Below are 26,643 nucleotides of genomic sequence, written 5' to 3'. Positions count from 1 at the left end.
TCTGATAATGTTGGAATGTAATTTTTTGAGGAATGATTGTGCTTATGTTTGCATTGAGAGATGCTCCCATATCTCTGCATAATAGACTAGTAGTTTTAAGGGAGACTTGACAAGGAAAAGGGTTCCAGTACCTTCCCTCACAGAAAGACACTAATTGGCAAATTAGAGAATTAATGTTGCCTGAGGTTACAGTAGTTTTCTAATTTATTCAATTGTTATGATGTGCTAAATCTTCCTTTAATTCCTGCTGTGGTATTTCAGGCTCAGGAGGGAACTTGTAAGTCTTCATTTGTTAATTTTTTCAATTGTTCTGTGTGTGTCAGTACTGTATGCTACTTAGATATGTTTTTTATACAAATGAACACAGGCAGAAATACAGTACCTGCTTTATACTTTTCTATATTCTGACTTTGCTGTACTCATTCATTCTAAATGTTCATCTAGAGAGCTTGTTTGGAAGGAAGTTCAGGCATGGAAAGCAGTTTAGTTAGGACAGGATAGAAATTTAATGATGTTTGAAAGGTTCCTTCCTGACTGTGCTTAATGTGTTTTATTGACTTCCCTTAAGCTGTCAGTTGGATTTCCTGTTGATTTTAGGTATAAATAATTGCCAGTGCAGTGTTTAGCTCTACCTAGATACTTTGCTTTGTGCTTTGAATTGGATGAGTTCTCTTTATTCATGAGTTTCACAGCAATTTTTTTGTTAACTGAAAATATACTGTCAAACACTGGAGAGAATTAAAAGCTTTCTGGCATTGCATGTAGTTTTGATATTTTTAATTCATTTATATGTCAAAACTGAAGCTGGGTATTGCTTAGTTTTCTTAAATTGAAATAATCTTGCATGCTCTAGAATAGCATCACCTGCAGATGTTGTAGTAGTTCTGAAAGTGAGGCAGTTGAAAATGGAATGATATTTTCACATCTGGTATTCTGGTTTTGTTTCATATGAGAGTCAGGTATGTTAACTTTTAAATACTGTGTCATTATAACTGGTGACACGCTTTTTAAAGTGTTACTAGAAGTGTATTTTTCATGCACAGGCACTGTGCCTCTTAAACACTGTACATTGCACACTGCTCATAAAAAATCTAAACTATCTTATAAAGTGAAACTGTCTTATAAAGTAAAACCTCATTCACTTCATCTTGGGAGAATAAATGAGAAAAATCTTCCCCTTTGCTCCCCCTGAAGAAGACTGAGTGTATATTCTTTTCAAGACTTGGATTAGATTAGTTTCTGTGTGAAGAATGTTAAGGACTAGCTGGTGGAGTCAGTGGAATCTGCACACAGCGAATTTGCAGAAAGTAGATACAATACAATGACTAGATAACAAGCTGTTCATATTTTTTATCATTAATGTTGTCCTATATTACTAGAGATCTAGAAAATGGAAACAAAGATAAGTAACAATCTTGTATAGGTTGCTTGGGACTGGAGGAGAGCAAAGAACTTGAGGATAAGAGGTAAAGATAAGGAATAAGGTTGATAACAGATTTCTAAATAAGAATAAGGTAGTGAGATATATTGTTACTGTGTGTCATTGAACATCTTCATAAACTCGTCTGATTTCTACTGATTTTCATAGAGATTAAAGAGGGGAAAATCTTAAATTGTTTCCTATGCTGCTATTAGCTGGGATATCTTCGTAATTCTTTAGTCAGGTCTGAAACAAATAGGAAAGAAAATAATAAGCAAATATGAGGCAGCAGTGAAAGCTGAGGTTGGTTTAGTTTACAGAAGACAGGTAAGAAAAATACATTGAAGTAGAATAGAAAAATAAATCGATACTGTAAGGTCAGAAGTAGTTTTAAAATATGGATTACATTACACTAGGACTTTTACATATGATATGTTTAAAACTGTTTTTAATAAGTTGCATTCTGTATTAGTCCATAGGACTAAGTACTGTGAGATAGTGTTACATTCAAGAGTTCAAGCACAGTGCAAAGATTACACATTCTGTAACAGTTGTACAAGGAATGCTGGAATGTATGCAATTATTTTTCATGCTGTAAAGCATAAATCAGTAAATCACTGCAAATGAGTGTATGTGTTATGCTGTTAAACTACACACTGGCCATGGATTATCAGGATATTTGAAGAGTTGAGCCACTAGTTTGACTGTGTTTGGCAATTTTTCCCTTTTAGACAAAGTTTTAGCCTTTGCTTGTAAAGCCCAAAATGGTTTTTTTTACTGTGGGAGTTAGAAAATACGAAATATACTCATTGTGTACAACAGCTAATACTGCAGAATCACTTATGAAATCTGGGCAGTTGACTTAATAAGCAAAAAAATTCCTTGAACATTAGAATTGCCAGACTTTTCTTTTGGCTTAAAAAAAAAAAAAGTATGAAGCTACTTATTTCTGGCTCAAAGGTAGCTGAAGTTGAATGGCCTATATAGACTGCACATACCTTGCATGGGGACTTCTGGGAGAGACACAATTAGATATGTTGGTGGCTAGATATGCGTAGAAAAGCAACATTTTAATGTTCAAATTGGAAAGTAGATGTAATTTATCATGTGGCCCTATAGAATACGTATTTGTAAGTTTTCTGTTGGGGTTCATAAGTTTCAGTGGATGCTTTTTTACTCAAAATCATAAAATGATTTGGATTGGAAAGGATCATCTAGTTGTAGTCCCCCTGCATGGGCAGAGACACCTCCAGCTAGGCCAGGTTGCTCCAAGCCCCATCCAACCTACTCTTGAACAAGCCCAACAAAGTGGGAATTGCTTGTGGCATAATATGGGGTGTGTTAGATCCTATTGAAATCCCTTAAGGGCAGGAGCTTGTACTGAATGGATCTTATTGCAGGTTTTGGGGGGCAGGAGGTTGTTTACAAATTATCTACCTTAGTTTTTTATGCAGCTCTCAGTTCAACAAAAACAAATTGTTGTCTCACCACACAAACAGTTGTGTAGGCTCAGCAATGTAATAGGCGTAAAGTGGGAATAACTGTCAAGGTAGAGTTTGAAAATACTGCTGTGCTCCTGAGAAAACATGATAAACTTGCAAAATATGGAAACAACATCTACTTAAGGAGTAGATATTTCTACGTATGAAATAATACTGTTGTAAAACCATACACCACAGTACAGGTTTAATACACATAATTATTGTTTTCATTTCACACAGTTGTTTTTCCCATCTCCTTGGAAGGCTGCTTTCCAGCTTCTAAGGTTTTCTTGAGATCAGTTGGACTTCACATGGGCAGAAACTGCTGACATGTATCCAACTTCATGCTGTTTGGGCAATTGCTGTAAAAGCTGGGTTTAGAATTCTGGCTTTAATAGTGAGTGCGTGTCACTGTGTTTTGCCATTTCTGATGCCAGTAACCTTTCAATTAACTTGAAAGAACAGAACATAAGTATTTCAGGGATAAAATAATGGTAAAGAGGGTTTTTTACATCTAGAGTCAGGAATAAAAGTACATTATGTGGCTTATTCAGGATCCTGTGTGACTTCAATTGATTCAATACAACTGTGTCTGTGGTGTTAATTTATTTAAATTTCTGTTTCTGGGATTATAAGCCTAATGCTAGATAGATGCAATTTTTACAACATAATGGGGGAAGGTCTCTGGTTACTACTAGGCAAAATGAGCAGGTGTAGTGTGTTTTTTACAAGTGTTCTAGCTGTTGGTAGTGGTCATGTTGAAAGCTGCAGGGCATTTTGTCCACTGATAGGAGTTGCTAGGATAGGGATCTGAGAGAAAATCTGCAATAAAGAGTATAATATTGGAGTTGTTTTTAGACAACAATAACAAGACAGATGTATAGAAGCACTAGGTTTTTTAATATAAATCTTTGAATGTTTGTCAATTAAAATAAGTCCTTGCCAAAAGATGTTGGTCTTTATGGATGGTTTTCAGTTCAGTTGAAGCATGGGGATCGGTGGAACAGGAGCCTTTTGCATTTTCCATTGGGACTTAAATTCCATAAGCATAGAATGCCCAGAAACATGATTTCATTTTTTTTCTGTTGGTTTGAATAGTGGTTTTAGTTTAGTTTTGTGGAACATTATAGTCATGCAAGTTCAGATACTCTGGCTGTTCAGGACAGGTGTGTTCTTCTGTCTTTACCTAATGTTTTGGGATGAACCTTGAGAGAGGATTTGTGTGCTTGGGAGTGGTTCTTTCAAAGCTGGACATGTGGAAGAGCAGGAGGGGAAGCTGGGGTGTGTCTGTTAGGTCTCAGACTGGGTGGCTGGAACCAGACCCATAATGTAGATGCAGCCAGCTTAGCCCCTGCAGTGAAGGCAGCCTTTATGCGTGGGCTGACTTCCTAACAGCAGAGCATGAGCTGTTCCACCAGTTACCTCCACTGTGTTGTGTGAAGCTCTGCAGCCATTCTAGTAATTGGGCAAGTACCAGTCTTGGGTTTGTTCTTGTCCTCTTGCAGTGCAGACAGAATCTTTTTCCTCTGGTTTCTGCATGTTCTTCTGAGTTTCGTGCATTCTCATTTGTTGAATCTTCAGTGAACAATGTAATGTAAAACTAGACTATTTCTGGTTAAGAAATTAAGAAATAGGGCTAGTAGAAAGTGTGAGAGTAGCCATGACTCCTGAAATGCTCAAGTCTGGGCTGCTGTAGACAGTTGTGTTTGATTCTGAAAGAAACCATGCTGAAGACCATTAAGCATAATGTTTGCATGATTTACAGTGACTGGAGAAACTGGCCTACCACATTTCTCCCCAATTCTGAATCCCCAGAGGGCAAAGCAAATAACATCTTTATGCCACTGTCAGGTGGAAACAATTGTAATCTCAGCTGGAAGATAAGTCCTGGATTTGCATAATGTTCATTTATGCAGCCATGGCTGGTTATGCAATGCTTGCCTGACAAGGGTGACAGCATGGTAAGGAGGATGGTTTTCTCATGGTGTTTCATCTGTTGCAGGGTGGGTGTGCTTGGCCCTGGATGTTTACCCAGAGGTAGGAAACATGACTATCAACTTTGGGGTGTGGAGCACATTCATGCTTCTCTGGGAAAAAGTGAAATGAGCTGCTCATAAAATAGAGTTCATGGTGATTTCTTGACATACTGCTGTTTCCTAACACATAACAACAATCTAATACAGGAAAATGAGTTCTGGTAAGATTCCTATCCATAGTTTGTGTCTTTTATCTCTAGATTAAAGTTGTCAAGAGTGTTCTGATAGACAAAAGAGGGAATGCACTTAGATTTGGGAACTATGTAGTGAGATGAACTTCGTTTTACTGTCACTTCTAAGACTTGTATGAAAACAGTATTAAAATGGTGTAAACCGCTTTGTCTTCCTTATTTTTTTCATGTGCCTGAAGGATTTTTAAAAATTTGAAAAAGCCTGGCTATTAGCTGTTTAATTTGAAAATAGTATGACAATAATATATGTGAAGTTCACATTTCAAAGCTATTTTCGTGGGCAAGTGCAATATAAAATATCACATGGAAGGTCTACATGAAAATTAATACTTCGGTTTGTATTCTCCAGAGATATTTGTTTCCTCCTGCACACACGCTTTTAAAACTCTATCTGGTTCTACTGTGTCAAGAGACTAAATCGGTCTCAATTTATCTGTATTCCTGTCCTTCCCTTCCTTCCCCATTAAAACTGGCAAGAGTTATAAAAGCCCTGGGGGGTGGCACCTGGAAAAGCCTCAGTCTTTGAGCCTCTCAACTTGAATGAGAAATCCATGAAAAATTTAACATTTCTACTTTTTGAAATCTCCAGTGTTTGTTTTAGCCTCTACTTCATTTATGTACTTTCATTCACTCTGTTCTAGGTCAAACTGGTAACATATCCACTGACAACATTTGTGCTGCTTACATATCAAACTCAGAGGTTCCACCATAATGCCTCCACACACTCTTATTGCTTTAGCAATTTCTGAGTTATTTGGATTCTCTGCCAGAAAATAACTGAATTAATGTATCTAGTCATCAGTATTCAGGTTGGTTCCATGTCAAATCTTAACCACCCAGTCTTGTAGTAATGCAGGGTTTTTTCTTGTGGTGCATTTGCTGTAGGATCTTGATCCTGCATCACTTGATTCATCATCAGGTGAATGATGAATTCACCAAGAAACAATAAGTTCACCTTGTGGCTCTGTTGCCAAGTGGTGGCACACTCTGTTACTTAGCCTCTTCATCCTTTTTGTGATTTCAGAATCCTTTCAAGCAGTTACAGTAATTACTTTTAACTTTCTTAGCATTTCCTGAAAAGCATTAGGAAATTTATGTAATTTTTTAATTTCATTATTAGGGTTTATTATATGATTTTGAGTAGGAATAAATTCTGCCAGAGCATACTTAAGATTTATGGTGTGATTGCCTAACAAATCCATCAACAAAAATGGGATAATGTATAAATAAAAGGCAGTACCTTTTATAAAAAAAGATACACTAAAAGTGTATCTTGATTCAGATAAAAATTGCAAAATGAAGTGTAGGCTCTAAAAAGAGTTGTTTGTCATTCTCTGAAAACTAATTAGCACTGTTGATGGATAGAAGGTAGGTAGTTTTTTTTTTTTTCAAGGCCATGGACCTCGGAGCAGAAGCTCAGAACAACACAATACTTAATGGATGGGATGTCTTAGATTGTGGCATTGTTCCTTTTTATAATACGTAAGGGACATGCTGATTTTTCAGTTTGGTCTGGAAAGCAAAATTGATATGCCTATGCACTTCTAGTTTGTCCTTGTTTCAATAAGAATGTCTTCAGATCAGAATGTGTAGGAGCTCTTGTTAAGATTTAATGATATCTAGTGAATGGACAAGTTGAACTAGAATACTTTGATTTTGCAGTCCCTTTTTCAGAACTCTTTTGTAACCAAGCTCTGTTTACATAATCAGAATAAACTGTAAAGCAGAATTTGTTAATTCATGTACTTGATTTTTTTTAGAATTTTAGTTTCTCAGCTGACTGCCTTGATTAAAAACAAAATAAACCAAAACCAAGCAAAGAAACCCAAACTTCTCTATTTACTTACTCAGTAAGTTTTGTCTCCACCTTTAGATGCCTTGTGGTTAAAACCCCTAATGAACCTTTTTCTACTACTATCTCTAAACATCCAGTTTCAGCCTCTTAATGAACGGTAAGAGTAAATGGAAAATTTTTCTGTCGGTATAGCATTTTCCCTACTAAAGGTGAGATTTAAGAAGTAGTGCCCTGGTGTCTTTGTTCATATATATCCATAGGGAATTCAGAGGGATAGTGGGCATGCCACCTTCACTGTTACTGATCTGTGGGGCTCATATATTCAGACTTTGAAGTGTGGAGTTATCCTTCACAGTGTGTCAAATTCTGAGTGATTAACCCTTGCAATACACTGCATTTAAAGTTGTTCTAACATTGTCAAATGCAATTATGCTTAAAACTAAAATGACCTGATATTTGTTTTTATGAATCTGATAATTTTGGGGGCTTATCCCACGAAGTCTTCTGTTCAGGAGGGCAGTATCCAAATGTGTGAGTCAACAGATTCTTCATTCTAGGATGAGAGAGGCTTTCAGAGTTTAACTTGGAATTAACTTTCTAAAAATCCAACAAAACCAGATCTATAAAATAGCTGTCCTGCTTGCATGCAGTGAAATCCTAACTGCAGCAAATTGAGAGCAGTGTTTTCACTCTGTAAATGATGGAAGAAGTCTCTCAACTACTTTTGTCTTCCCCATAAATAAGTAAAGATACAAAATGTCAGCCAGTTATTCTGGAAAAAGTTATTTTGCTGAGTAGTTCAAAGGGTTAAAGGACATTGTACTGTTCACTGCCAACATGCTTCAGAAATCTAGTCCCTCACTATTCAGTCTACATGAAAATAACTGGATCCTAGCCAAGATGGGGCCACTTTGCCTGTGCACTGCTCTATTTCAGTTGATCCTCGATGCATCATAATGTTAGTACTTTCGATGTGAGTGCTTAAAGTTAACTGAAATTTCTTGGTGTTTTTAAGGTATCTGGGAATTATTTATGTTTCTGTTAAAAAATGAGTTTTAATTTCTTCTGTAATTTGTAGTAGCTTTTGTTATTCCCAGTGCTTTTTGAAAGCATAGGCTCTGAGTGGCTTTGACAGAGATGAACACTAATGATAAATAAAATTTTAAACATAAGGTTTTCAGTTTTCTGTATTCGTGGTATCTTGGGTACGTGGGTGGTCTTTTTGCTTGCTGGTTTGTTTTTTTCCCAGACGCTGACCTGGTATAACCTGTTTGTGAACCTTAAGAAACATTTTAACAAAGGTAGATTGTCATGTGTAATTTCTTAAAGTCCCCTCCCCTTTATTTAAAAAAAGAAGGGTTGTACCATCAGAAAATACTACTTATAAAACCTTATACAAAAAGTGTAACAATGCTGTTGTGGTCATATTGCACAACGTAGGGGCCTTGTTTATTTTTCATATTTTGCTAAACCTTGGTGTCAGAAGAATATCTTAAGGAAAGAATTGAAAACTTTTACATTTTTCATCAAGAGTATGTGTGTGACTTGACTTTATACAACTTGCAACTCATACTGTGTCCTGTATTCAAGCACACTCTGAAGTCTTCTGCCTTCTGCTGCTTATGAACTCCACAGTTCTCATGCAGCACCAGAGCCTCTCCACTGCCTGGGGGGGAAAGCCTGTGCTGTGCATTCTTCCTCTTGATCTGCTGTGTCAGAAGCAATCCCAAGTTTATGACAGACAGGGGTAAAACCTCATCCTTATCTCAGATCCTCTCCTGGATCTTCTTTCTGTCTAAAGCCACTGGTGACACCACTGTGCTTCTCCCTGTGCATGCTATTCTGTGATGCAGCAGTAGTCTTTTTGGGTTAGTGCCACCTCTGTGTAAGTCTGGTGGCTTTCCTCCCAGCAGGTTCTGTAGAGTATATTGCTCAGTAATTTGAGGACTTAATGACTCCTAAGTGTGTTGTTTCTTTAGAAAATCTCGTTACAAATGCATATGTGAAAATTACGGAAATTTTTTTACCAATTTTCCAACATTGACAAGTTAAAAATTATTTCACTTTGGCCAGTTTTGGCTCTTTGTTTGAGAAGCTGAGGTATGCACTTGTGTTTTCTACAAATCTGGTGTTGGAATTCAAAGTCTGGCAGCTTTTATAACTTCGCTTTGAGGGCAGTTTTCATTTTTGGCTTACACATGCTGATTTGTTTGTCTCATGCTTTCCAAACATTCATTGGATAAAGCTGGGGCCCTGCCCTTGGAAAACTGATGCTCTGATATGACCTGTTTTAAAAAAATATGAGGGCACTGGCTTATTGCTGTGTTTTGTGTGAGGCTTGAAAAGTGCATGTGGTTTCATAGAAACCTAAAAATTATACAGAGGTTTAACCCAAATACTGCTTTGGATGTACTCATGACCCTGATGGCAAAAAGAAATGTACATTTGTTTTTTGATACTGGTACCATCCATGACTGCCAATGGTGGGCAGTGCCTCAGCCTTTGAATTTTACATTGTCTTTGCCTCAGGTATCTTTTGTGCAATTAAAGGATGAAAATGAAAATTAGTGACTTATTCTAGTGTAGTACTGAGTAGTGTGTGTAGCTGAGTCTGTATCACGTCAGTGATGAAATTTAATTTTGCAGTAAAGCAGGATAGAAAAAAATTTGTCATTACTGTTTTCTGTTCAACAAATTTATGGTTTTGTCCGTAAGGCATGTAGAAACTGGCCACCTCTCTTGTACAACCCTTTTTATTCTATAGGCTGCTAAAGGTCACTTTAAAAAAAATCCAAAACTTAAGCAACTTGGTTTCAGTGGACTGAATTGCTGAATGCATGGAAGAAGCCAGTGAAGCAAGCTAAGGTATTTAGGAAAATGTGTAGTTTTTGTCACTGAAATTTGTCAGGTAAGATGTGTCTGAATGAGTCAGGCAGAATTGCAGTCCATGTTGCAGATCATAAAAAATGGTAAGACATACACATCCTTCCTGGCCTGAGGGAAAAATTGTCCTATCAAGTCAGATCAGTTTGACCTGAACACAGAGGAAGGAAATTCTCACTAAGGAGAATTTCTGGTACTGTCTTGTGCCTTCTGTCTGACATTCAGTTTCCAGCTGTCACCAACCTACCAGCGGAAGAAGGTGCTATATTGAAAAAAAAAAAAAAACACCACAGAAATGCTAGAATACTGGAAGTGCTTTGGAAGCTGCAAATAACATGAGCATATTGTGCATGTGGGAATTAATTTTTCCCTAAGTCTAAGAAGGAAGGGAAGATTCATAGCTTTCAGATGGGACTGATTTCAGTCAAGAACGATAGTGGAGAAGGTACTCTGAAAGTTAGATTAAAATCAATTTTTATAAAGGTTTTAAAAGCAAAGCTATTGATTTGGTATTGTGTGTAAATGGTTAGGAAACTTCCAACTCTGTTCAAGGGCATATGTGTCTGATATTTGCTCCCAAATGTTGAATCTCCCCATGCTCTTTTTATCAAGACTGTAAGATCCTGTCACCCATTTGACCAGTTAACCTTTCTGGTTACTAATCCTTACAAATCCGTCTCCTATTCTCTGGATCATTTTTGCAGCCCTTCCTTGAATTCCCAGTGTTTTATATCTTCCCTTTCTTTTTTTCTTTCTTAAGTGTGTACATGAGAAATATTCTGGTAGCGGGTGGTTGTTGTGGGTTTTTTTTAATGTTTCCAAATTTAGGGAAGATAATATTGCTACTTATGCACTGAACCCTTGCAGAAATGTTGTATGGGAAGCAGACTGAACAAGTAGATTAAAGTTACTTAGTCAAAGGCGTGAAAGTAAGGTAATTTTGATGTTCAGTTAATCATAGAATGGGTTGGATTGGAAGAGACCTTAAAGATCACCTAGTTCCAACCTCCCTGGCATGGCCAGGGACACCTCCCACTAAACTAGGTTACTCCAACAGCCTGACCTTGAGTACTTCTATGGAGGGGGCCTCCACAGTTTCTCTGTGCAGCCTGTGCCAGTGTCTTGCCACCTTCACAGGAAAAAATTTCTGCCTAACATCTAATACAAAGTTATTTCCCAATTTCAGTTAGAAATTGTTCCCTCCTGTCCTGTTACTGCATGACTTTATAAATAGTCCCTCTTCAGCTTTCTTGTAGCCCCTTCAGGTACTGGAATACTGCTACAAGTTCTCCCTGTAGCTTTCTCTTCTCCAAGCTGAACAATCACTCAGCCTGTCCCCATAAGAAAGGTGTGTCTTGAACTAGTGTCACAGATACTAAAGCGTGATATTACACATATAAAATGCAGTTGTTCTAGCCAGATAAACTTCTTGTATTTCTCTGTTTTTAGAGTCCAGAATTTTAACTCAAAGCATGTACATTAAGTAAGCAATATGATGGTTCTTGCATTCATAACAAGATAAATAACTGTTCTTGTTCATGAAACAGTCTCTTCCTGTTTAAAAACAAAGAGCAGAGGAAATTTTGAAGAAGTGTGAGCTAGGAACATTTGCTAAAAAAGAGTACCATTGTTTGGATGTTAAGTATGCTGTCCAGTAACTAGTACAGCCATGATTTACTTTTTGTTCTTAGACTTCCTAAGATAGAGGCAGCCTTTTCTTCTTGAAGTTCAGTGGGAAACATTTGAAATGGCAAGAGCAAATCCACTGTCACTGGTGCCAAAATGTTCTCTGTGAAAATGATGGAAGTTGAAATGCAAATCAGAAGTAATTTCTGTGTTACAAAGTTAATTTTTTAAGGAGCAAGATATGGCAAATGTTATTCTAAAGTACCAGAAAACAAGTACAGAAAATAAAAATATTGAGTGAAGTGCCAATAGTGCAAATTTATAAAAAGGGTTTTTTTGTTTTTTTTCAAATACCAAGTGATAATGAAAATTTCTTTTCACAGGTAGATTTTCTGCTTTCTTGCCATCTCCCCATGAATTTAGTATTCTCATGAACTGTTCACAATGGCTTTAGTTACCTCTTGGGTTTCTTGCTGCCAGCAGTGCTGCACCACCCTGGTGTTCTTTGGCCCTCTCCCTTCCTCTTCCTTCTCTTGACCCAAGACTTGCCCATCCAGTAATTTCAGGCCTGTAGCTTTTCCACAGTCCCTCTGATTCTCTTTCCTGGGCCATAAAACTACTTTCTCCTTTCTCTATTCTATTTTTTTTGCATCCAAAATAGAGCTCCCTTCCCTACCTCTGCCAGCATGCTGCCTGACTTCTCACATAGGTGAAACTTTTAGGTAGCTTCTACTCATCAAAGACAGCTGATTGCACAAATTTATTTTGTTTTCTACCCCCTTGCCCCTTCCCCACTAATATCTTGTCAACTGCATTTTTATTTCTGTTAGACTTAGTGCCATAGTTTTGGTGTGAGAGGAAAAAACTTGTTGAAAGACCTGTAAGAAGAAGTGGGATACAAAGCAAATTACTATATTGTCAAAGTAGGTTTCAGAAGCTCTGTGCTCTGGAAATGGGTAACCTCAATCTTTCTTGCTTATGACTGAGATGGTATTGGCAGTTGGGAAATGTTCTCCTGAAGTACTCAGCAAATTTGACACGGGGTTCCTTAGAGGTATTTTGCTTGTATATTGTTTTCTTCAGAGAAACTGCAAGCTATGAAAGAGTTTTTGGGTTTTGGTATGGGGGATTTTTGTGTAGGTGGGTTTTTGGGGTTTTTTTTTGTTTTTTCTGTGAAGTGCCTTGCTTTTGTAAGGGTTTGATCAGATAACTTTCCTAACTTAAAAAAAAAAAAAATATATATATATATATATATGTAATTCTAGAGTTCTGGGGGTGGGGGTTTTTTGGTTGTTTTTTTGGTGATTTGGTGTTTTCTTGTTTGGTGTTTTTTTTGTTCTTTGGTTTTTTGCATATGCTGTTTTAAAGGTAGCAATGTCTTCCAGGTTCTCTTGTCTTTTTGTCACAATCTCTCCTGCTTATCAGAGTATAGTTTTATTCTGAATTGGCCTTTGCAGACTTAAAGCTGCAATGTTGTGAAGAGGTGTGCGGAGTCCTTTGGTGACAGCAAGTCTCTAGATTAGGTCAGATCCCATTGACTGCAGTTTTAGTAAAATCAAATCTCCTCCTGGTCTGGAGAAGCAAAAAATAAGGAAACAAAACCTGCCTGCAAGTGATTACAAAAATTTGTTTCCTCTAAGAAATGTAGATAGCTGGTCCCTGGCAGTGTACATGTGAGACATTTTAAATAGTCTCAAGGTTCCCATTATATTAATGATGATGTTTTAGGTGAGAAACACGGAACCTATAAACTACCAGAGGCCTAAGTACTTAAATCTGTCTCAACTTCTAGGTTTGAAATTAGTTTAATATTAAAACTTTTAAATGTGTTAACTACAGGGAGATTCCAGCCCAGATCCGCATTTAGTGTTTTAAAATTAGATTATTTTTTAGATTTAAGGGTTTGAGGTTTTATGTGCTGTTGCTGTAGGTTCCTATTTCTATCCAGTGTCTTGTCTGCTTAAATTTATTTAACTATACATGCATCATCTGACTCTCTGAATACCGAGGAATGTAAGATGTTTAAAAATAGAGATTTTTTTTTTCTTTCTGGATGTTAATGTGAACAAATTTGTCATCCCTGCTCTAAAATATTCTTTTGTTTAAAATAAACTCTATAACACTGGCTCCTCTTAAGTGAATCCTGTGACAAATCTTGAGTTAGAAGAGGATGGAAAGGAAAGGGATTTTGAAAGAGAAATGTAACCCAAAAATATTAATACTAATTTCAGAATCTATTTTGTAAAGAATACTCTGTATCTGTAAATGTGCTATAAATATTACAAAGCTGCTTTACTGAAAAACAAAATGTTTCACAAACAACTTTTTTATACTACTTGCATACACATACCCACACCCTGTGATAAAATAGAATATGCTGCTTTATGGCTCTCCTTTTATATGTTTTAAGAATTTCTAGTGTTCGAAGTGTTTAAAGATCATCTATTTCCAACTCACCTGCCATGGCCCGGGACACCTTCCACTGGACCAGGTTGCTCAAATCCCTGTCCAGCCTGGCCTTGAGCACATCCAAGCATGAGGCGTTCCCAGCCCCCCTGGACAGTGTGTGTGTGTGTCTCATCACCCACAAAGAATTTCTTCCTAAAAACTATACAAGTGTTTGCACATTAATAGGTACATGTGTACTAGCAGAACGGATCTAATTTGCTTCAGTTGCAGTCAGCTTCAATTGCTTCTAATTCCTAATCATAAGATATGATTAGAATTTTATTATTCCCTCCTCTCCCCCATAATATATCCTGTTCACTCTGACTGTTCCTTCATATTTAAAAGTAGCTGCTTGAGAGAAGGGCTCTGTGCTCTCAGGTTTTCCAGCCAGGGCTTTTTCAGATAAGGGTGTGGCTTTTTCTGACAGTTGTGTTAGAACAGGCTCCCCCATAAAAACACTTATCATGGCAAAAGTCCTTTGACATTACAGCTTATCATACTTGGAGGCTGTAGGACACTACATTGGAAAGGAACAGTCTGTAAAGATGAGAGTTGTGAGTGTGAAGACAGTCTTATTTTTTCTTTTTTCTACTGTCTGGTCAGCCTGTTGTGATTTTTGGCATGACTTCCCAGTTTATAGAACTATTTGCCATTCCCCAGTCTGTGTTCATCTTATCTGTTCAGATTCTCTTTTTTATTTATTGGTCTCCATTATACTGAAGCTCTTACTGGAGAGTTCATTGTGCCTTACTCCCAAAGGGTGTTCTGAGGAACTAATAAATATATTTCAATAGCTTGTGCAAAATGTTGTCAAACCATTTCTAATTCAAAAATCAATAGCTTTAACATCAGTGGCTGACAACCATTAAAGTAAATTATTACCATGATATTAAAACAGTTACTTATTAGACCTTGGGGGGGGAGAGGGTGCCATCTACAGAACTGAGCTATGAAACTGATAAATAACTTCAGATATTAAGTGATCACTTAATGTTAAACATTGACTTTTCCGTTAAATTATTGTGGCTACATAGTGGTGAAGCAGTATTAGCTGCCCAGGACCTTCTTGAATGCCATCTTACACTTGGGTGAAGGAGTTACTCAACTTTAGCAAGCCACCGTGATCCCATTGCATGCTGCCTGTGCAGGCTGCTCAGGGACCAGCTGCTTTCCAGCTTGAGTAAGAAACAGAGAAGTAATTATGTAATTACCTTGGAAATAACTTTGGTAGTCTGAAAGTGAGGCAGAATTAGTGTAAATTAAATGCAAAGTTATTTTTGCAAATGTGTGTACACTCTTATTTAAAGAAGATTGCAGAAACACGTACACACAAGATGCAGTATTGCACTTGTGGAGTGCTCCAGCAGGCAGGAGCAGACTGCTGTTCTCTGCTGGGGGCAGTGGTGTTAAGTGTGAACTTGATAGTTTTCCCGTGCTTTCCTTTGAAGGAAATACACATTTGATGCTACGCTCAACAGAATGCACTGCACGTTTTCAGCTCTGTGAGTGCTTTGGTTTGTCTTTGTTAGTGGAGTTGTACTTCTGCTGTTTCTGAAATCTCTGATTCCTTGTGATAAGCAGAAGTTGGTGAAGTCCAGACTTAGATTGGGCTTACTGCAGGACAGTAAGTCATATGTTTGAATCTGCATACTACTATTTTTAAACAAAAAACTGGTTGTGGTGGCATCAGGTATTGATAGTGGGCCTTTGAAAGCATTTTTGGGGTGTGAAATGGCAGACTGTGGAGGCTGGAGGTTGTAACAAGGAAGAGAACATAGGAGTATGTGTTTGGGATCTGAAGCTGCAAAAGGAGGGGTGGCTTCTTTGCTATAACTTCACTTGTTAAAAACTTCCTAGGTCTACATTAAGAGATTTTCCATGTGCATAAAATCATTGTTTCATCTCACTATGCCCTGTATTTCTTCCTGGGTGTAGGAAAGCTACTCATCAGAAGAAGTTTTAATATTAAAGATGTGTCTGTGCTTACTTTAAAAAAAAATCAAACAAACCTAACCATGGCTTTTAAAGCCTAAGATGATTGGTTTAAAATTAAATATTTTAAACAGTGCCGAGGTGTCTGTGTGTGTTTATTTAGCTACTTAGTGGGTGGAAATCACTGAGCATCTAAATTCTAGTGTCTTTACTTGTTAGCATAGATTTTGACAGCAGTATCCTCTCCTGCAGACTCAAGGAAGATACTTGAACTGTTCAACTGCCTGAGCTCAGTGATTTGTGCATCCTGAAATTAGAGAGGAGTTGAGTTTTGATTCTTGTTTTCTAATGTAAGAATTAAAGAGAATGAGATCTGCTAATTCTGAAATCTTGAATTATATAATCTTCATTGCAATGATTTTAACATTTCAAAATAATTTATATAAACTTGCCTTTTCTGTGTGCATCCACATCTGAGGTGGTTTTCACTAATAAACATGCAAGTTAATTCCTGATCACCTTAAAATTCAGTTTAGTCACTAAGAAAAATCTTAAAATAGTAAACAAATAGACATTAAAAATTGCTACTTATAATGTGTAGAAAAATAATCATTACTTAAATGAACATACAAATGAACTTTTACTACATAGCAAAAAGAATTGCAATTACTTGATAGTATCAGCAGATTTACTAGTCCTTGCAAACTCGAAGATGTGTAATGAAATAGGCTGTTTAAGTTGGAGTTTTCCTTACTGTGTGAAGCCGAAATCTAAATCAGTATTACTGAAATGAATCTGTTTTGCCTTACAGTGACATGAAGCTAGATTCTGATAAATTATTCTCTTTATCTTTTCCTCTACCCCAGGAAAAGGCATACTGGTTTTTCTTGGCTCATTTTCTCAGTAAAGTTGCTAGATGTCATGATAGCAAGGGTTTTCAACCTTGCATACTTTGTGTATAATGTAAATAATTGCAGTTTGCTGAACCAGAGTTCAATGTTCTTACTACATTCAGTGAAGTACAGCTTGTGTTAGCGACATATTGTTTAGTCACTTACAATATGCGAAGAAAAGAATTTTTTTCTGACAAAGTTAAATTTTAGTTTGATGTGTCAGATGATCAGGAATCACAGGTTTGTCTCGAGGTGCTGCAGGGTTGGCTTTATTGAACTGGTTGCTTGTCAATGAAAGGCTACAAAAGTTTTTTTAAAGAATTATGGGATGAAGGTTGTACCACTGTGCATAGGAAATGGAAATAATACTACACAAAGAGATTCTTATGAGTGAAAGAAGGATGTGTGTATGAGCAATGCCAGGTGAGTTTTCAGCCTTTCCAGTATATACGTGCAGTTGATAATTCTAACATGTAAAACTGAAATGAACCCAGGTGGGGGTTGTGTTAGCATGTGTGCTTTCCAGATTCCAAAACCCACATGCTAATGCAGTGATGTGCATGCTCTTGAATGAACCTGAAACAAATATATATGTGAAAAGCGCACCACAAGTTACAGAGTCAGTATTTCTGAGTTTGTCTCCAGAGATCTGCTTGTAATCTGAACATATTTTGGTGGGTTGATTCTTCATATTAATAACCATGTGTAATGGCCTGTTTCTGTTTTAAACTCCAGTTTATGTAAAAGTCTTTTCATTTAGTCTGCTTTAACTTTTAAAGTAAATGAATTGAAGCAAGACAAATGATTTTAGACCTCAAGTGTCTTGAACTTCTCTGTGAGAAGTTTTGAAGGATTTCCACATCTCAGAAAGTCAAGATGTGTAGACAGTTTAAGGAAGTAAAGTAGTTGGACTTGGTGCACCCATATTGGTTTTGTGTGCACATACATAGCATATACTGACTTTGCATTTATGTTACTCTACTTCTACAATCCTGTATTTTAAAATCTTTTTGTGTCGTCTAAAATATTGCTGTCCAATTGCACATAGTTTCTGTGTTTGGGAAGCCATGCAAATTTTAGATAGATTTGAACTGCTACTCTGAAACAATCTATAAGCATGTTTAAAGTTCTTAATTATTTCCCTGCTTGTTTTATTTATTCCTTCTCTCTGCCACCTCTTCACAGGTTCCTAAAAACTGTGCTATGAATGGTGATTCTGGTGTGGGGGTGGTGACTTCACCACCTCCAACAACAGCCCCTCATAAAGAGAGGTATTTTGATCGAGTTGATGAAAATAATCCGGATTATTTGAGAGAGAGGAACATGGCACCTGACCTTCGCCAGGATTTTAACATGATGGAGCAGAAGAAGAGAGTTTCCATGATTCTGCAAAGCCCAGTAAGAAAAGAATATGCTCCATCTTTGAAGTGATAAATTTATTATCTCTGGTTTTAATATTGCTCTAAAATTGGAGAATTTTGTGGTATTTTAGATCCATTTGATTTTTTTTCCTGATTGATCTTTCTTCCAAACAATCCTAATTGTAGCCTAAGTTTTCCTTGCATTACCTGGTTGAATTTTTATTGTCTGCTCACAGAGCTTTCAGAATTATCTGTGTAATCATTAACTTTTTTCTTTATACTGTCTAGTCCTGGTCAGATATTTTTTCACTAATTTCATATATTTAGTATTCATGAAGACATTAAAATTAATTCTAAGAGCAGCTTATACAAGGTAGGTGTGGCTTGTGCTCTATTTTTCATTCACGATTCTGATATAGAAAATATCTTTCTGAAGGGGTGCACAAAAATATATGATAAATTATTTTCCTTCCTGAGTTCCTGGATGCCTTCTTGGCTCACAGTTCCTTGTGAGCCAAACTACTAATAATTCATTATTTTGCATTGAAGTTGACTATCTGTAAGTTCAATCAGTGTGGTATAAATTAAAGAAAGAAACTGGAGTAACCATTTGGAAAATGACTCATTGGAGCTCCAGAGAACATTTTCAAATAACAGTATGGACCCAGTAATTCTGTCCTGAGCTGTTTTTCAGATGATGTATAGGATGTTTCCATCTAAGTGCTAAAAAGGAGCTGTGTATGAAATGTTGAAGTTCATATGAACATGCTTTACAATGTGCAATGTCTTGTTGCTAGGCTTTTTGTGAAGAACTGGAATCTATGATCCAGGAACAATTTAAGAAGGGGAAGAACCCAACAGGTTTATTGGCTTTACAGCAGATTGCAGATTTCATGACAACAAATGTACCAAATGTGTACCCAGCAGCACCACAAGGAGGAATGGCTGCATTAAACATGAGTGAGTGCACCTTAATTTGTAATTGATGAATACTTTGTTGGGGGGTTTTTTGTTTTTGTTTTTTAAAGGCTTAAAATGAAAATTATGTGAATGAAATAAAAAAGCACTGCAAAGTTCAAATACTGTCCTGTTCTGCCCATGGGAACATTTGCAATCTTAAAATGAATTATTTTCTAAATGCCACAGTGGTATGCAACATGATTTGTGTGCATAATTTGATTCAAAATATATTTCTAGTATGAAGTCTTACTTGAAAAGTAAGCCTGATAATCAGCACTAGTAAAAAAAATTAAAGATTTAAATATTGCTAATGTTTACCACATGGTTTGCCTACAGGAAAATGCAACACTAATTAGTGTATATTTGCAACTGAAATACAGTTTGCACCTTTCTTCTGTGAAGTGAAGCTATAGACAAGAAACATCAGCAGGCAAAAAAAAAAAAAAAAAGGGAAAACAACAAGAAAAATTTGCAAATGCCTGTATGCATACTTCCCTGTGCTCCAAAATAGATCTGTCACATGGACTGGTTCTGCTTTATTGCTGTTACTTTTAACCATGTTTCTAATTGCACTGGAACTGAAAATAGAGTATTTGTAAATTATTTATCATGATCCTCCTCTCTCTAGCTTGTACTTCATATTTTTTATTTAAATGAACTTGTTTGCATCTTTTTAGATGTATAATTTCCCTTCTCAGAAATACCTAATTGTATTTCTCAAAAACTGGAATATTTGGGCTAACATTTTTCTGTTTATCAGTGAAGTTTGTTAGTTAGAAGTCATTAGTTTGATAGAGAAAAGTAGTATTTTGCTATAGAATGTACAGTCACCTTCTTAGCTCTAGTATTAGGGAAGGAAATGAATGCTGAGTCTACTGAAGATAATGAGTTTATCCAAGACTGTTGATATATTTGAGTAACACAAGTTATGACGTTACAGTAAATGAAGTTAGCTATCCATTTTTTTAGGTTAATATGTTAAAATAAATTAGTAAACCCAACACTATAATAGCATAGCATGTTGTTAGGTTTCAACTGATGTTGAATGCAGCACTTCTTGTGATTATTTTTACACCTTGTTCTTTTCAGGTCTTGGCATGGTGACACCAGTGAATGATTTGAGGGGGTCAGATTCCATTGCTTATGAAAAAGGGGAGAAGTTGTTACGATGTAAATTGGCAGCTTTCTACAGATTAGCAGATCTCTTTGGCTGGTCTCAGCTTATTTACAATCATATAACAGTGAGTATTGAATTAACAGATAACTGAACCAATTGTCTTAACATACAAGAGAATTGCCTCCCTCCCCCATCTGTCATTTTCTCTTTGTTTGGAAGAGGAGCGAAGTGGTATTGAATGCAGCATAATAAGAGATTTTGTCATTGTGTCTCGAGACTGAGGACTGGATGTCAGCTACCGTAGCCTAAATAGAGTCTTAAGAGAGTGTACATAAAAGTTCTTATCATGAAATCAAGATTTCCTGAAAGACTCAGTCTTTTAGTATCTTCAATGCTTAAATAACTATGTATTATTCTGCAAGGTGATGTCTTAGCTTTCTTGCTAAGTACTGAAATAAGTTTTTTTTAGTCATTCAGATTATTTTATCATTCAAGGTACCCTCCTTTTTGAAAAAGAACCCATACTGTTTCTGAACATGAGCAAACTACTTAGCTTAATGCAGTGTGCCAACAATTTTCCTTGTGAGTGAGTAATCACTGGCATCCATCAAAATAATGACAAGGAGGTCAAACCAAGGAGGTTTTATGTGCCAGAAGGATGATCAACATGAGTCTCATGAGTAAAGTCACAGCTGTGGCGTGCAACCCAGTCAATTGTTTTCCTGACAGAGCTGAATTGTTTTTATTTCTACATGGTAGAGTTTGTCCTTTATGTATTTGTGGTTCTTCCTGTTGCAGCCTGAATGAAATACAGTAATTTTATTGTTGCTGCCTTTTGAGATTTCAAGGTATGTTATTTGTGAACTAATGAAGGTGATAAATGATATGGGTAGGCATAGGATCATGGCAGTGTGTGTTAGATCATTTGGTTCTTTAGTAAGGGAACACGTGCAACACAATGGTTCTTGTAAACAACTCTGTGCTGCCCCCTGCTTTTTCATACGTGACTGAAAAATTGATTTTGCAACAGAAACATTAATGCAGTAAACATATTACTAGGTAAGCAGGCTTGGAGATGGCTCTCTAGTGTGAAGCTCAGACCTGGGAATGTCTGTGTGTGGGTAAAAAGGTAAATGTAATGAAGAGTGAATGTAATGAGCTGCACGCATAGGAAAGTGGTTGAGTGAAGGGCAATGTAGGTGTGATAGGATGCCTCAACTTTGCTTTCTGTTGATGGGGGAAACTACAGGAAGATCTTAGGTAATGGTGACACTGTTGAGGTATCACCAGTCAAAGCACTTGGAGTAAAAGGTTCTGAAAGTATTTTCGATGGTTTTGAAGGGCAAAGTGGTACTGGAGAGTAACCACTTTTGGTTAATGGCTTGTTACTGGCAATCACAAGTTTTAGTTCACCCATCTCTTGCAAAGTCCTTTAGTAAATAGTGTTCTGAAAGGCAACTAACAGATACAATTTAACTTCAGAAGCTGATCTAGAATATTTTTTATATTTACAAAATACTCTTGTCTTTGCTCTGTGTACCTATACACTAAGTAGTAGTGTGGTCATAAGACACTGGTTTGGAATTTGGTGAATGCCTGCCACTTCATGTAGATCTGGAGTTTAACTCCATGTTTTCAGGTTTTTTGTGATGCTCTAATTACAGGTTAATTGTATTCAACTTGAAAGCTGCCAGTGCACTTTTTAAGTAAGAGAAAAGATAGAACAGCCTTCTGTGAGGGGCATAAGCCTGTGTGTTAGTGGAGAAAGGAATTGTGAGAATGAGAGTGTATGCCAATCTGGACACATCAGAACTGGGTGGAGTATTTTTGTTTTTCTGGATCCTTATCAATCATGACAGCTGCTGTTTGTGGAATTGTTCAGACTGGTGAAGTCCTGGTGCAGAAGCTGAATTACAAAGCATCAAGACCTTTCATGTTGAGTACAATAATGTAAACTTGGGTGCCTCCAGGGTTAGGCAGAATTTGAGATTATATTCTAACAGAAGGTACATATCATTTACCAAGCCTTAGTTTTCTTTGAGAGCATGAGCTGGTTTTTGGATCCTCAAGTAAGGTGGTTTGTGAGTCTTGCTGCTTTTATCTTATACTTGAACGTTCTTAGTAGCTTTTGGTAGCTTTTAATATTTGTTCTTACATAAATAAGTAAAAGATAAGGATACTTGGTATAAAACCTGTAAGTGTGCTGTACTGCTCACAGATGTCTCACATGGCCCCAGCATCAGTGATGAAACCCTTGTCAGCACCGAACAGACGTCAGTGGTCCAACTTCACGTGTGTTCTTACACAATTCTGTTTCATACCTTTGGATTTATTAGGGTAGAGATACAGTTGGAGTATACACTCATTCTCCTAAAGAGAATCAGGATCTAAGATTGTACAGCTTTGCACCAATGTGAAGGACTCTGGCATGTGTCTGCCCTCTGGGTTTGTTCAACACAGTTTAACTGTGCTATAGGTTGATTATCTGTTCTAGCATACATGACAGTCATATTGCATATGCTATAGGCATACATATATTACATACTCGGGAAGTGAAAGTACCTTTCATGGGTTCGGGTCTTCCTGTGTGCTTTAAAATATTCTTAGTAACTTTTACTCTTGTTTTATCTGTAGGCCAGAGTAAACTCTGAGCAGGAGCACTTCCTCATTGTACCTTTTGGACTCCTCTATAGTGAAGTTACTGCATCTAGTCTGGTAAGCAATTATTGATGCGAAAGATGAATAGCTGAATCATCTCTCTCTGTGTATCTGTCACTGTTTAAATTCTGTTTTAGATATTTTCCTGTGTTACACGCTCAGAATAGTTCTAATGAGCACGGTTTTTTTTGGTACAGCTGAGGTATCAGAGGTTTGTTTGCACATATTCACCACAAGGTGTCCTGCAGCTGTGAGAAGGAGCCAGGTCATTTGGAAAGCTGTTCATATCATGCCCTTGAAAGCTGTTGGTTGTTGAGTCAGGGAAACTGTATGTGTTTCAGACATAAATGTTGCAAACCAATTACAATTTCAAGATATTGTTTCAGGTGCCAGACTTAATAGCCATTGTTTAATGATGCAAGTAGCTGAAAGTATAGATAAATTATGGTTTTGGGGTCTAGAGTTGCAGCTGAAGACACAACTCCCTAATTTTCACATTCTTTCTACCTGGCCATTGTAAGTTAAGTAACCTCCAGCAGAGAGGGAAGTATGTGCAGAATAGTAACATTTCAAATTTGTCTCTCTCTTGACACCTTATGGTCCCAGTACACCCCCTCACCTGTCTGTAAAGTTGGCTGTCATACATAACTACACCTTAGTCATCTCTAAATTTTTAATGGAAAAAGCTGTAAGCTCTCTTTTGTTACTACAAGGTTTTTAGAAGAGGGTAAGGGCAATACTGTGAAGATATTTTGGTTTTTTTAAGGTCTTCTGCTTTTATCAGGAACTTAAGTATTTTGACAGTGAAGATTGCATGAAGGTAGCCAAACATAAGCATGCAGAGAGCATGTTCACACAGAAAAGAGCAACAGGATTTAATAAGAAAATAGGCTGCAGTGCTAAGGTGCATAGCTCATCCAGATGATCTTGCTGACCAACAGCATGCTTACACAACTGACCCTTTATCGCCGCTTTCTGTCCATACCTCCCGTGGTTGTTCATCCCTACTCCACCTTGAAACTCCATTTTCTCTCATCTTATCTCTCAGCATAATTGTTTTTTCTGTTTTATTCCAGTTTTGCTACATCCATATCAAAATTTGATATTTATAATATCACTACCTGGGTAATCTCAACCTTGCATAGTTATCAGTGGTATGGTTACCTAGGTGCTAGCCTTTCAAGGACCTACTCCTGAAAAGATCCCAATACTCCTCTGGAGGTATCTGTAAAGTTTGCAAGTTTCTTAAAACTCTGCTGATTTCTCCGAAATGCAGCCATTTGTCACAATGCTGTCTGTAATTTTTTTCAGCATCTTGCGCTACCTGTTACCTGCAGCAATTTCTCATGTCAAATCCAGTAGTTCCTGATGTCCTCTTCAGTTAGCTTAATCTCAAGCCAGCACCCTGGTCCCCTGCCCACTGCCTTATAATGCACATTTTGACACTTCTTGAAATAAAACACTGAAAGAAATATGGTTTTAAAGCTTCAGCGGTAGATGCTGAATTAGATTTTTTACAGTCTTGATTCATTTATGAGACATTCTCTTTGTTTCCAGGTTAAAATCAATATTCAGGGAGATGTAGTTGATCGTGGAAGCACTAACTTGGGAGTAAACCAAGCTGGTTTTACTTTGCACTCTGCAATTTACGCAGCTCGGCCTGATGTGAAATGCATTGTTCATATCCATACGCCAGCAGGGGCAGCGGTAAGCACACTCCTTGCTTTGTCATCTCTCCTGTTCCTCACTCCATCCGACTGGAACATAAGTGGGTTCCCCTGAAACATAGGTTTGCTTCTTTTTTGAAGGGCACAAAGCCTTTAAGTTTGTTTGAATCAATCAGATACTCCTTATTTTGTTGTTACATGAGTGGGCAAACAGTAAATTGAGCTCAATAACTAGAAAACATGTTTTTCCTATTTGTGTGTCCTTTACCACAAGAGACCATGTCTTTTGACAGAGCTTTAGCATATTTTCCTGATTTTGTAAAGCCCAGTTTACCAAGGTTTTTTTTCAAATATTTGAAACTTTTCCGATACCTCTTATTTACTGATTAACAGCAGTGATACAACCATTTTAAGAATAAAGTATCAGACTCCTAAACCTGTGAATTACAGAGTAGTCTTTGAAAACATTCCTTGACTTCACCTGCAGTGCTATGAAACTACCTTTGTCGGAGTTCATCACTAAGTTTCTACTGGTTTCTGAGGGGAAAAATGAAAAATCACTGAATGGCGTGAAAGGAATAAAGGATTAATCCATAATTCATAATTGTTATATTTTCATAATTGTAATATTTTTCAATTTTTTCCCAATACTAGAAATTAAATTAGTAATTTTATATTTCTCAGGTTTCTGCAATGAAGTGTGGTCTCTTGCCAATTTCACCTGAAGCACTTTCTCTAGGGGAAGTAGCTTATCATGACTACCATGGTATTTTAGTGGATGATGAAGAAAAGGTTGTTATTCAGAAAAATTTGGGACCCAAAAGCAAGGTCAGTATTTTTATATTTTATATTGCTATTTTTATCTAGAATTAAAGAAAAGTGTATGTGGGGGCATGCAGGGTGTATGTTCTTTAATCAAGAGAAAAGACTTACCTTACTGCTGTTAACTTTCTTTGCAATATCTCTCTAGGTCCTTATTCTCAGAAATCATGGCTTAGTATCTGTTGGAGAGACCGTTGAGGAGGCTTTCTACTATATTCATAATCTAGTTCTTGCCTGTGAGATTCAAGTAAGAATTTTAGTATGTTATATATTAATATAGTCTGCTATATTAAAGTGCTGTTGTGTACTCTACTGGTTGAACTCTTGATCTAAACAAGAATGGTGGTTGTGAAATGGTTGTTATGTGGACATCCAAAACATGGGTTTAACCAGCAATATTCAGATATTGTAATGGAACCACTGTTTTGATATATACTGCCTTTTATAACATATATTTTCAGCGCATATAAGATAATGCTTATACAAGTTTGTGAATTTATCTATCTTTAAAATTAGATTATTTTTTTTTTTGTCATTTCTCTCCAAGAAGCTAAGATATAACTTTATTGTTTTTAAGGTACGTACCCTGGCCAGTGCAGGAGGACCTGACAATTTAGTGCTCTTAGATCCTGGAAAGTATAAAGCCAAGTCTCGTTCTCCTGAGTCTCCATCAGGTGAGGGTACTGTGTCCCATCCCAAGTGGCAGATTGGTGAACAGGAATTTGAAGCTCTTATGCGAATGCTTGATAATCTGGTAAGACAGGATTTTTTGTCTAATTATTTTATATGTTAATGTAGAAAATACTTGAAAAGCTGCAAAAAGGGACATGAGTGAAGAACAGGCTGCGTGTAGTTGAGATAGTTTATACAGCTTGCATTAAGGCACCTCAGAGGAGGGGAAGCAACATGAAAAGTGTCACAGAATGCTTCACGTGTCCTTTGTGCAGACAGCAGTTCACTTCTTTATGTATAACTTGGTAGCTACTGATGAGATCAGGGGATTGTTGTGTGATTTGACACTTCCAAATTAGAGAACTGTGGTGCTTGCTTCACCTTGGTCTCTGTCCTCCCCTCTGTTCCCTTCCCCTCCCAATGTCTGTTGTGTTAACACTAGATCAGGTGCAGTGTCTAGCATGATTTGACTTGGTAAAAATACTAGAAGAGCTCAAATAAATAAAAGTCTTCAGATAAAATGGTTTCAGTAGTATGCCATCTGTAATTAATGACCAGCTGCCAACATTTGCTATCCAGTTTTAACAGGAAAGTTGATACCTTTACTTTCACAAGGCTCAAAGGGTGATGGTAGACAGTGGTAATGAACATTTTAAAAAATATGGCCACCATAATAATCAG

At 36.9% G+C, this 26,643-nt stretch overlaps 1 protein-coding gene across 11 annotated transcripts in view; it reads left to right on the top strand.

Annotated features, from left to right (window-relative positions):
* ADD1 (adducin 1) overlaps nucleotides 1-26,643 on the top strand; it is a 58,305-nt gene that overhangs the window by 9,745 nt on the left and 21,917 nt on the right. For 9 of the 11 annotated variants that reach the window (XM_030450401.1, XM_030450404.1, XM_030450402.1 and 6 more), the window contains exons 2-9: nucleotides 17,891-18,103; nucleotides 18,864-19,026; nucleotides 20,116-20,267; nucleotides 22,778-22,858; nucleotides 24,359-24,508; nucleotides 25,153-25,296; nucleotides 25,439-25,537; nucleotides 25,868-26,044. In XM_030450401.1, coding sequence (XP_030306261.1) covers nucleotides 17,909-18,103; nucleotides 18,864-19,026; nucleotides 20,116-20,267; nucleotides 22,778-22,858; nucleotides 24,359-24,508; nucleotides 25,153-25,296; nucleotides 25,439-25,537; nucleotides 25,868-26,044 — 1,161 coding nt within the window. In that variant the 5' untranslated portion in view covers nucleotides 17,891-17,908. Of the gene's footprint in view, nucleotides 1-4,903; nucleotides 4,939-10,592; nucleotides 10,596-17,890; nucleotides 18,104-18,863; nucleotides 19,027-20,115; nucleotides 20,268-22,777; nucleotides 22,859-24,358; nucleotides 24,509-25,152; nucleotides 25,297-25,438; nucleotides 25,538-25,867; nucleotides 26,045-26,643 lie in introns of all 11 variants that reach the window. The other 2 variants (XM_030450396.1, XM_030450393.1) reach the window with 2 other exon arrangements.

This window comes from Calypte anna, chromosome 4B (assembly GCF_003957555.1).
Source record: "Calypte anna isolate BGI_N300 chromosome 4B, bCalAnn1_v1.p, whole genome shotgun sequence".
NCBI lineage: Eukaryota > Metazoa > Chordata > Aves > Apodiformes > Trochilidae > Calypte > Calypte anna.
This window is presented reverse-complemented; position numbering and strand designations above follow the sequence as displayed.